Source organism: Schistocerca nitens, chromosome 4 (genome assembly GCF_023898315.1).
Source record: "Schistocerca nitens isolate TAMUIC-IGC-003100 chromosome 4, iqSchNite1.1, whole genome shotgun sequence".
NCBI classification, from domain to species: domain Eukaryota; kingdom Metazoa; phylum Arthropoda; class Insecta; order Orthoptera; family Acrididae; genus Schistocerca; species Schistocerca nitens.
Genome location: NC_064617.1, coordinates 613,549,810 through 613,562,093, shown reverse-complemented (window position 1 = coordinate 613,562,093; position 12,284 = coordinate 613,549,810). Strand labels below are relative to the sequence as shown.

The 12,284-nt window shown below is 39.8% G+C and overlaps 1 protein-coding gene across 1 annotated transcript in view; it reads right to left on the bottom strand.

Annotated features, from left to right (window-relative positions):
- Nucleotides 1-12,284, bottom strand: part of LOC126252470 (uncharacterized) — a 1,574,240-nt gene that overhangs the window by 48,503 nt on the left and 1,513,453 nt on the right. Inside the window, exon 8 of the mRNA XM_049953364.1 lies at nt 8,470-8,666. Coding sequence (XP_049809321.1) covers nt 8,470-8,666 — 197 coding nt within the window. The remainder of the gene's footprint in view (nt 1-8,469; nt 8,667-12,284) is intronic.

The following is a 12,284-nucleotide window of genomic DNA, read 5'->3' as shown; positions in this document are numbered from 1 at the left end:
TCAACAGATTGAGCTGAAGTACGTAGTGATCAAAACTAAGTGAGTGTGCAGCATGTTACAATTTGTAAACACATATACAACACTGCACAGACACGGACGGACGTGGAAGAATCGGTAATAGGGTAAACAGACAATTAGCAGTGGAGGAAGCCAGTCGTGGAGTAACTCTTCCGCAGGAGAGTCATTCTAAGTGACATACACCAGGGGAACTTGGTATAAGTCAATATGCATTATTTAAGTTGTGGAAACGATACAGCGAAAAGCATACTGTTGCTGGATAGCAAAGTTCGGATCGTAGAAGGAAAACAACGGCTGTTAAGGGTCGCTGTCTTCGAATTCTTGTATCGAGGAACTCCATAAAAACAGTACTATCGAGGAACATGATAAGAACAGCACTGAAATACGAGAAGACTTTCGCTATGCTGCTGGACAACTGTTAAGTGTTCGAACAATTCGTAATAGACTATACGAGAATCTGTTGATGTACAGACGACAGAATAAAGTGCCTCCTTTAACCAGATTATGTAAACAAAGGAGACTGCGGTTTGCCGAAGACCACAGATACTAGAAGTCAAGACACTGGACGGAAGTGCTGTTCTGCGTAATGTGAAAGCTAAAGTGTCCCCGTCATTTCGTTTCGCAGGAGGCACTATAATGCTGGCGGGAGGAATTAGAATGGAAACTAGGACAGAACTGGTTGTGATCTAACAGTGGAGAGGTACATCAAAGAAATGCTTGATCATCATATACGACTTGTGGCCAAAGATCTTGGCGAAGAATTTCTTCTGCTGCACGATAACGCTCGTGCCCATGATTCAGCCCCAGCGCAAAAATTTTCACGCACTATCAGTGTTGTACAGTGACCGGCATGTAGTCTCGACCTAAACCCCACAGAACACGTATGGGATTATCGGAAAACTGCCTCGGGCATGGATGTTTGTGATGTCCTTAGGTTAGTTAGGTTTCAGTAGTTCTAAGTTCTAGGGGACTGATGACCACAGATGTTAAGTCCCATAGTGCTCAGAGCCATTTGAACCATTTTGATCGGAAAAGAAGAGTCAGTACTCGTGCAAATCCTCCAGAAACGCGACAGCAGTTGCAGATTGCCTTACTAGAGAAGTGGCAAGAAATACCACATGATTTCATTCGAAAGATGATTGGAGGTACATTGAGACCCTGTGCTGCCGTTACTGAAGCGAGAAGGGGGCAACACAGACTACTGATGTGCATCAAGTGCGCGGAACATTTTCTTTTATGCGCAGCATGATCCACTTCATTTTGTGCTTCTTTAAAGGTTTTTATACATCACAGCAAGGATAGTAGGTTCCTCCTAAAGGTGGTATCCGTTTCCAGGTTAGAAGATGTGGACTGTTTTATAAAGTAGGTTTGTTTTCGTAAAAAGCTAATGTTTCGAAAATTACATGCATTTAAAATCATACAATATTTTCTGAGTAGTACATTTCCATTTGTGTAGACACCTACAGTTGTAGACGAACATTTTGCTAAGTGTTCCAGAATCACTATTATGAAATGGAATTTATTTCTTCCAAGAAAAACCTTGGATAAATTGAATGTGTCTGAAACAGAACTATGTTAAATGCGTTTTTTAAATCTAGAAACTTTATTTCAGTAGCAAGTTGAAAAGTTTTCCAATGTCCTCTAATATAGCGGCGTAGTCCGATAACAAATTGAAGGTGATTCTGAAACTTGCCCAGGCTCGCACGTAAGTCCATAATGAAGCTTTCACATTGCAGTACACTGTATGCTGAAATACATCTTAAATGTATGTTCTAGTTTCGATATCAGAATACGTTTCACTGTGGAACAAGAGATTCATTCCAAGTACACTCCCGACTACTGAATAGTCCTAATGGCCTTATTTGGATAATTGTCTCTATGTTGAAACCCCGGTAAGTCAAGGCACGGATGAAGAAGCATTAGAGCAATCGATCAAGTTCAATTGAAGAACATGGTATTTAGTATAAAACAACTTTCGCATTAGGCTAGTATCTACTCTATTTGAGAATACAGCGCACGTAAAAGATTATCTTTTTTCAGTCGAATAATTGGTTTCAAACGAATGAAACACTTACTTTTCAAGAAGAGATCGTACTGCGAAATTGAATATATTCCACAGCACATTTTCATCAATATTTGAAAGCAGTTTTCCCAAAACCGTGTCCACAAAGTTCATTAAAAAGAACAGGTAAGTCTTGGGTAATTGAAGGGATTAAAATACATGTAAGAAGAGAAACTGAACTTATATAAACGCCAGAGTAAGTCAAGATCCAAAGTTATTTGCAGTCTGCAAAAAATTCTGTAATATTTTAAAGAATGTCATTAAAATGTTCGGAAATATGCTCATCGCGACAGAAATGAATAATACTGATAGCAAGATAAAAACAATAGGGACATAAATAACATTATAATGATGATAATTTAAAGGTGCGATTACTTTCTAAATGTAGTAACAAACAAACGATTAAATGGTTTAGCTGAGCAAGCAAAAGAATATGTTAGAAAAATCGTTCCACTAAACATAAAGCAACTAAAAGTAGCACTAACATCCTGTACTGAAAATAACACAATTAAAAATTCTAAAATAAGAAAATAAAAGCCTCATATAGTGCTGATCGAAACTTAAACAGAAAATTTGTTATAACTTATCAAGCAATGTACTTAGTGATTTATGCAATGCAGAGCATCATTGGCACAGGGAATTGTTCCAGTCAGATTAAAGTAAGCTATTGTTAAACCTCTCGACCAATTTCATTACTGTCGTATTTTCCCAAGATATTCGAAAACGTAATATATGAAGAGTAGTCTCACGTTTGTATAAACAGTTTAATTGGCACATCACAGTTTGGATTCCAGAAGCATTTCCCGTCTAAGAACACTAATTATACATTCGCTAACCAAATATTACAAGCCTTAAATAACAAAGCATTACCAGTTGATACTTTCTGTAATTTTTTCAAGGCGTTTGTTTGGGTAGATAATACTATTCTCTTAGATCAACTTAAGTTTCAGGAAATTTGTGGCTTTACACAGAAGTGATTTGAATCGTACTTCTCAAATAAAATGTAAAAAGTTGTGCTGAATAATTGAAACAATATTTGATGCAGAGAAAATTTTACTGACTGGACAGGAATCACGAATCGAATCCTACAATGTTTAACTCTGGTTTTAATCCCATTCCTTATATATACTATGTGATCAAAAGTATGCGGACACCTGGCTGAAAATGACTTACAATTTCGTGGCGCAATCCATCGGTAATGCTGGAATTCAATATGGTGTTGGACCACCCTTAGCCTTGATGACAGCTTCCACTCTCGCAAGCATACGTTGAATCAGGTGCAGGACGGTTTCTTAGGGAATGGCAGCCCATTTTTCACGAAGTGCTGCCCTGAGGAGAGATATCGATGTCAGTCAGTGAGGCCTGGCACGAAGTCGGCGTTCCAAACCATCCCAGAGGTGTTCTATAGGATTCAGGTCAGGACTCCGTGCAGGCCAGTCCATTATAGGGATATTATTGTCGCGTAACCACTCCGCCATAGGCCTTGCATTATGAACAGGTGATCGATCATGTTGAAGGATACAATCGCCATCCCCGAATTGCTCTTCTACAGTGGGAAGCAAGAAGGTGCTTAAAACATCAATGTAGGTCTATGCTGTGACAGTGCCACGCAAAACAACAAAGGGTGCCAGCACCCTCCATGAAAAACACAACCACACCATAACACCACCGCCTCCGAATTTTACTGTTGGCTCTACACACGCTGGAAGATGACGTTCATCGGGCATTCGCCATACCCACACCCTGCCAGCGGATCGCCACATTGTTTACCGTGATTCGTCACTTCACACAACGTTTTTCTACTGTTCAATCGCGCAATGTTTACGATGCTTATACTAAGCGAGGCGTCGTTTGGCATTTACTGGCGTGATGTGTGGCTTATAAGCAGCCTCTCGACCATTAAATCCAAGTTTTCTCACTTCCCGCCTAACTGTCAAAGTACTTGCAGTGGATCCTGATGCAGTTTGGAATTCCTGTGTGATGGTCTGGATAGATGTCTGCCTATTACACATTACGACCCTCTTCTACTGTCGGCGGTTTCTGTCAGTCAACAGACGAGGTCGACCTCTACGCTTTTGTGCTGTATGTGTCCCTTCACGTTTCCACTTCACTATCACATTGGAAACAGTGGACTTAGGGAAGTTTATGAGTGTGGAAATCTCGAGTACAGACGTATGACACCCCATCACCTGACCACGTTCAAAGTCCGTGAGTTCCGCGGAGCGCCCTATTGTGCTCTCTCAAGATGTCCAATGACCACTGAGGCAGTAGGTGGCAGCACAATGCGCCTACTATGAAAAACGTATGATTTTGGGGGTTCCCGGATATTTTTGATAACATAGTGTATGTGAATAAACTTCTACTTAACATTGATCAAACAGTTTTGTACTTTTTGCACATGATGCTAGCTTTTTAATAGATTCTATTGTAGAGAAAGCGATGGGAGAGGTTTTTAATGATTATTTAGAATAATTATGAAGTGGTTCTCTGTAAATGAACTGTCTCTGAATTCTGAGAAAACACACTATGTTCAGATCTGTGCAATAAATAGTAATATAAGCAACTGATATAGCACATCTTGAACTGGAAGCAGCATATTACTGAGCAGCTCAAACAACTGAATTCAGATACTTTTGTTCTTCGTACAATTTCATGTCTTGGAAACAATGGAATCAATATCCTGCCATGTTTTGCATATTTCCACTCAATAATGTTTTAAGGAATAATTTTGTGGGCTGATTCACCACTCAGAATGACAGTATTGATGGCACAAAAGCGATCAGTAAGAATAATACATGGTGTTCATTCATTGTCGTCATGTAGGTGCCTCTTCAAAGAGTTGGGCATTTTAAATGTACCATCACATAATATACAGGGTGAGTCACCTAACGTTACCGCTGGATATATTTCGTAGACCACATCAAATACTGACGAACCGATTCCACAGACCGAACGTGAGGAGAGGGGCTAGTGTAATTGTTTAATACAAACCATACAAAAATGAACGGAAGTATGTTTTGTAACACAAACCTACGTTTTTTTAAATGGAATCCCGGTAGTTTTGTTAGCACATCTGAACATATAAACAAATACGTAATCAGTGCCGTTTGTTTCATTGTAAAATGTTAATTACATCCGGAGATATTGTAACCTAAAGTTGACACTTGAGTACCACTCCTCCGCTGTTAGATCCTGTGTATCAGAGAGCACCGAATTACGTAGGGATCCAAAGGGAACGGTGATGGACCTTAGGTACAGAAGAGACTGGAACAGCACATTACGTTCACATGCTAACACCTTTTTATTGGTGTTTTTCACTGACGCACATGTACATTACCATGAGGGGTGAGGTACACGTACACACGTGGTTTCGGTTTTCAATTACGGAGTGGAATAGAGCGTGTCCCGACATGTCAGGCCAATAGATATTCAATGTGGTGGCCATCATTTGCTGCACACAATTGCAATCTATGGCGTAATGAATGTCGTACACGCCGCAGTACATCTGGTGTAATGTCACCGCAGGCTGCCACAATACCTCATTTCATATCCTCTGGGGTTGTAGGCACATCACGGTACACATTCTCCTTTAACGTACCCCACAGAAAGAAGTCCAGAGGTGTACGATCAGGAGAACAGGCTGGCCAATTTATGCGTCCTCCACGTCCTATGAAACGCCCGTCGAACATCCTGTCAAGGGTCAGCCTAGTGTTAATTGCGGAATGTGCAGGTGCACCATCAGGCTGATACCACATACGTCGACGCGTTTCCAGTGGGACATTTTCGAGCAACGTTGGCAGATCATTCTGTAGAAATGCGATGTATGTTGCAGTGCTCTCCGATACACACGGTCGAACAGCGGAGGAGTGGTACTCAAGCGTCAACTTTAGGCTACAATATCTCCGGATGTAATTAACATTTTACGATGCAACAAACGGCACTGATTACGTATTTGTTTATATGTTCAGATGTGCTAACAAAACTACCGGGGTTCCATTTAAAAAAACGTAGGTTTGTGTTAAAAAACATACTTCCGTGCATTTTTGTATGGTTTGTATTAAACAATTACACTAGCCCCTCTCCTCACGTTCGGTCTGTGGAATCGGTTCGTCAGTATTTGATGTGGTTTACGAAATATATCCAGCGGTAACGTTAGGTGACTCACCCTGTATATTCGCTAGTGAAATTCGTCATAAATAATTCATCACAACTCGAGACGAGAAGAATAGTGATGTCTATATCTACATTACTAGAGGAAAATATGACCATTATTACACATTACTAAAGCTGTGATTGGCTTGGAAAGGAGTTCAACATGCAGCAATAAAAAATTGCGATCATTTGCCAATACCACAAATAGTCTTAAAGGCAGCAAAAGAAGTTTTAAATCTAACCTAAAATCATTTTTCCTGACACAACTATTTCTATTCCATGAATGAATTTTTATTTAAAAATTGTCATGAGAATGGGCAGGTATTCATCAAGGAATGCAGGTGACGATTTTTGGCTCCCTCTCCTAGGATTTTCGGGAGGGGTTACACCACGCAAAATCCGGCCAACACACGAATCACGCGTCGTAGTATTTAAGAAAAAAATGCTGTGTACTGTAGAAAGAAAAATCTAATTGAGTGTATGGGTGTCAGCTATACAAGAACCCAACTAGCTGATGTAACTCATTTATTTATTCATATCATAAACACACTACAAGCTAGCACGCGATTCAGAGTAAAACTCATTTCAAAGATCTTATTTTCCTTGTTCTGTTCACTGTAGATAGTCGCCATAAGTACAATGATACGATAAAGCAAGAGCCAGTAGGTGCTATCCTCTGAATAGGCCTCGAGTCTCGTCCGGATTGGCGTCTTGGTAGTTCATATTTGGATCTGTACTAATGTCAGGACAGCCCTTGCGGATCCATTACTAAGTATTACTTTAGTAGAGAAAAGTACACATATCAACGTTCACAGTTAAACTTCTCACAGAGAAGTAGGGAAAAATATTAGTTGATGACATATCAGGCAAGAAGGTGAACTCTCATCTCTGCTTTGCAACTTTATTCTCGAGAAAGTGAAATCCGAGCAGAGAAAAAGAATGAATGACAAAGATGTTGAAACTGGAGTCACGCTTTGCTGTGGGATGATGGCTTTGACAGTTACTGCCAGTTCTTTGCAGATGATCTCACAGTTGTGTCATTTCGCTTGACACAACTATAGAACAAATGAGTGAACTAAAGACACAATCAGCAAAGGCAAGACTCCAGATCTCCTTATACAGAAGTGAGATCATTGCAAATATCAATTCACCGTGCAGCGTACTACAAGTAGAAGAAGGGGAAATCAGATGGGCGGAGAGGTTTAAATACAGTATTTAGGAGAGTGGCTAAAGACAAACATCTTTGATAGAAAGGCCTTTGCATCACTGATCAGATGAATGGAAACAGCGTACCACCTAACCAAAAGTGTCTGGAAGATGAACCAATTCCTGTGAATGCCAAGGTATGATATTACAGCAAGTAACACGATAGAACGCCTATATGTCGCAGACTGCCCTGTTATGAACAGAGAAGATCTGATCGAGAAATGTAAAATAAGAGATGGACAGATCTAGAGGAAAGTCCTTGACCCCAGTCGAAGAAAATGAACGCATGGCACAACACAACAATGAACGCTATAAACATGCAGGAAAACATCAGACACCATATGTTGAGAAGGACTGCTTCCTATGGCCATATTGTCAATATGAGTACTACAGGGTTGAGTAACCGGATCTTCTGTTACTTTCTCAAGAGGAAAACCAAGGAGCCGAGGCTCACTTCGATAGAAAAAGACGTACAAGGACATCACTGGAGGATATCCATAAACGCATTTCACTTAAGAAGAAACTCCAAGAGAGCCTTCGTTTCCAAGAAAGCCAAAACTACAAACTGCCAAAACGTGGCCAAGTGAGGAAGGAACAGCATAGGAAACGAATGCGGGAATGATGGGCAAAAGTTTAGGCTCAGGCGCAAAGAAAAGGAAAAGTTTAGTTGACATAGTGTGGTCCAGGAATGGCCAATGCGAAACTACGAAGAAATGTGAGTTCAGAGACAGTTGGCGCAGCATAATTTGGGTGTTATTATATGTTGTTTACAAGGAAATGTAACGAAAACAGCAATTTATGAACATTTATTTAGGCTATTTTAGAAAAAAGTCGTTGTGAAGAGTGATATACCATACGTAACAATAATTCTCTTTTTTGGAGCTACAGAATTCTGTTAAAAATAAAGCATGTCCTAGTTGTTTCTATCACGAAAGATGAAAATGTTTCGACTAATAATCGTTTGCTCACTATCAACTGCAAAATGTGTTGCTTCTATATTTTCAGTACTGTGTGTGTGCGCGTGCCCTCACCTGTAGTGTACGAGCATGGCGAGCAGCGTGGCAACAGCGCAGTGGGAGGCGAGCAGCAACACTGCTAGCGTCACCCGAGACAACCGTGAGGGCTGGACGGGGTGTGAGGGCCTTGTTGACGCCGACACAGACGACGACGCCGATGCCGATGCCAGTCCCAGGAAGCCATAGGAGCACAGCGCAGCTCCCGACGCCACCTGCAACAAAAGGCGCACTCAGCCACGAGATACTGGTATGACACACGAACTTTTAGCAATATTCGGACCAAAGATCTAGTTCATTGTAGATGCTTTAATGCCAGAATGTCGAGTATGGACCACAGAGATGCAATTTTTACTACAGGTGCATTACGTAGCCCAGAGGCTTATGGACACCCACCGCTATATACAGGGTGTTACAGCTATAAGTGCAGATATTTGTATGTGTTGTACCTTAATGTGTAGACACTTAATTGTGTGGTTGTTTTTCCTCTGCATCGAACAGTCTTCCCACAAACACATCACACACCTTATGATCTGATGTTTTCTGTGTAGTCATAAATGCATCACACGTCCCACTTCAATACCTGACCTGGTGTCAAGGGGGAAGTAAACATTAATGGTCTGCTCTTACCACTCGCATTTGGAGGTGCTGACCATCCTAAAAACGTACGACTTGTAATAGCTATAATTATTGATCTCCAAATGACGTAAATACTGAAGTAACATTTTTCAGTACACCGTCTTTAGTCAGCAATACAAATATCTGCACTTTACCAGCTACACCCTGTATGTGAAAGGCTGTGCTTACTTCGTTTGTACACACTTGGAACCCTGTAGCTGTGGCACTTGATCACGGAACATGCTAACACACATCTAGTTCTTCTTTGGGGAAATACATCGTAAGTACAGAAGTTTGAGCTATAATAATTATTTAAATAAAAATGAATTCTTAATGCACCACTTTTAAATCGAACAAAAGATATATAATAATTTCTCCTAGACCTTTACGGATTCCCAAACCTGTAAATACTCCTGAAAATTTAAGACTGAATTTTTAATAGATTCTAAAATACTTTTAAGATTTAAATAAAAAATATGCAGTGTATGCAACAGATAAAGTAAGGAGGCGAATTTGTCATGCATAAATTATGCTTTTAAAACCTACAAGTACTTTAATAACCATTAAAAATTCACAATCACAGTTTTTCAGGAATATCTCCATTAGGTTAGGGATCTGTGTGGCACTAGGAGAAATTATTTTATACTTTTTAGGTCGATTTAAAATCTTGGTATATTCAAGATAAATTTTATTTAAATAATTATTTTTCTGCTTTTTGGGCTTGTCTGTGCGAGAAATTCTTCAATTGATTTCTGACATTTTGAAGAGATTACTAGAGAGACATATGGCAAATATTAGGTTTATTTCAGTTTCTCCTCATTTGATTCAACCAAAATATTGCTTCACTCTACGATTATCTCTCAAAACGACCGTGAAGGTAAAAAGTATAGAGATTCAAGCTTACATGGAGACTTACTAGCAATCGTCCTTCCTACAAACCATTCACGCATGGAACGGAAAGGGGAATTGGCAGAACATAAAGTACCCGACTCCACACACCAGACACGAAATCGAGTTAAACTGCATTGTCATCCAGTTCTGAGCAACGTTTAAAATTTCAAGACTCTAGCTCATCGTGAAGTTAGTTTAAAATCAGTTGCAACATTTGTGCTGAACAGACAGACAGACAGACAAGAAAAGACCTAATAAAAATGTGCTTAAAAGCAAGAACTGATAATAATAAATCAAGGTACAGCACATGGCTTATTGGTACAGCAGTTTCAAGCAATGACAACTCCCACCTAGAACACATACAGAAAATAAATAAGTACACTGGCTGATGGAACCATTACGGAAACAGTGGTATTTTCGACATGTTTGCATGATACCAGCAATCATTTCGAGCACGTGGGTTGTATGTCTCATATTGCATGGAGGTTTATCAGGATTGGACATGACAGCAGAAGTCTGGAGGATGACGCAGAAAGGGTCTAGAAATTATGGGAAGCAGAGACTAAAGCTGAAAACACTGTGCCTTAGTTTTTAGTAACTTTTACATTGCTGTAGGTTGTGTACTGCATTTCTTGTGGGATAATAATGAAGGTACTAATAATAATAACAATAACAAACATTCAGTATAAGAATATACTACAATTCACAAAGCTCAATATATGTACCAGTCACAATTCATCTGTAGAACTATGAACGCCTATCCACCACTAAGATGGGAAAATCGTGGAAATTCCAAATCAAGCTAGCTGGTTTGATTTGTTTAAGAAATTTACCATTGTTCCAAAACAATGGATGGGATTTTCCTACTTTCTCGTTCATTTCCATTTCGTTCCGTGTAATCATCTGCGCGATAGCGCCTCTTCCACCTGCCTGAACAGTAGATGCCCTATTTGCACATATGGAAAAAACATAAATCTTGTGGACAGAATCGCAATAGATGACTGTACACGCCCATGTCAGGGTATCAGCATGCTCGTCATCATTCCTCGGTCGTTCAGTACTCCATTTCTACATTGATTGTTCCGACCGGTACTAAATATATGAACTATTCCAACACCAATTTTCAATGAGTATACAGTTAAAATATAACGGTTGCTCATTAAGTGTTAGGGTCTGCTTCAGGATCCTAATGTAACCACGATAAATTAAACCATAAAAACATAATTAATTATGATACGACGATCGTAATTCTCTGAAGCTTAAATATACTCTTTCTTTTCCTATACATAAATTCAAGTTGCACCCTCAGATCTGTCTGCATGGGCAGGCCAAGCTCAGAAACGACTATAGGCATTTTGATAGGGATTTTGAAACGGTTTTAATTAATAAATTCACTGATTCACGGGGAATGTTTTTATATATAGTTAATAAATATTTCATATAAATTGTCTCAATTGAGATGAAATGAATTCTAGTTGTAAAAACGATGCCACTGCCACCTAGCGAACAGCCACCATAACTTGCGAAAGCAGCAGTGCTTTGAGGCAGCAGAAGGGTGGTCAAATCTGCATGTGGTGTGATTGTCTTGTACTAGAGCGTTTGACTGGGTCACTTTTTTTTTACGCAACCTTTTAGCGTACATGAACTTCTCATTGATTTGGAGGTTCGTCAGAAATGAAACATGGCTCGGATTCCACGTTACACTGTAGCTCCCATTTCCTCGGTTGGATAACTGGGTAGCGACATGAAAGTCGCCTAATTGACATCCAGTTGACTGCAGTCGTTTCAGAATAACTGCGCAGCGAAAAAAATACTCGAGTCCAAGACGTTTGGTTTTCAATTATTTATGCACAGAGCAAAATGCAGCGTGGGATGCAACTTTACTTTGTTTGTATCAAGATAGTTTTGCAGCAGCGCAGCAATTGACCCAACTTTAAGGTTGCTACTTTCATTGAGTCAAACGTGAATGCGAACACTATTCTCTGTATGGTGAGGCGAAAGAAACTTTCTCTGGATACTTACAAATTAAACAGAAGACTACTAAACGAATCTCGACTGTCGAGAAAGCGATTTGGGTCTTTTAAAGATCGTAAAGGCATGGGCACGATCTCCTTGAATGGAATTCAGAAATTTCTAGCGGGTGAATACACAGATTTCGTAATACCTCTGTAGATGTTGAGGGACCCATTTAGAAATATGACGACAATTTCGGACTTATAATTTCTGATTACCTTAGATTACCATTCCTAATTCGTACTCTTAATTCACTGTACATTCTTTGAACAACGGGCAGATAGTTACTCAGCTGTGAAGCATCGTAATAA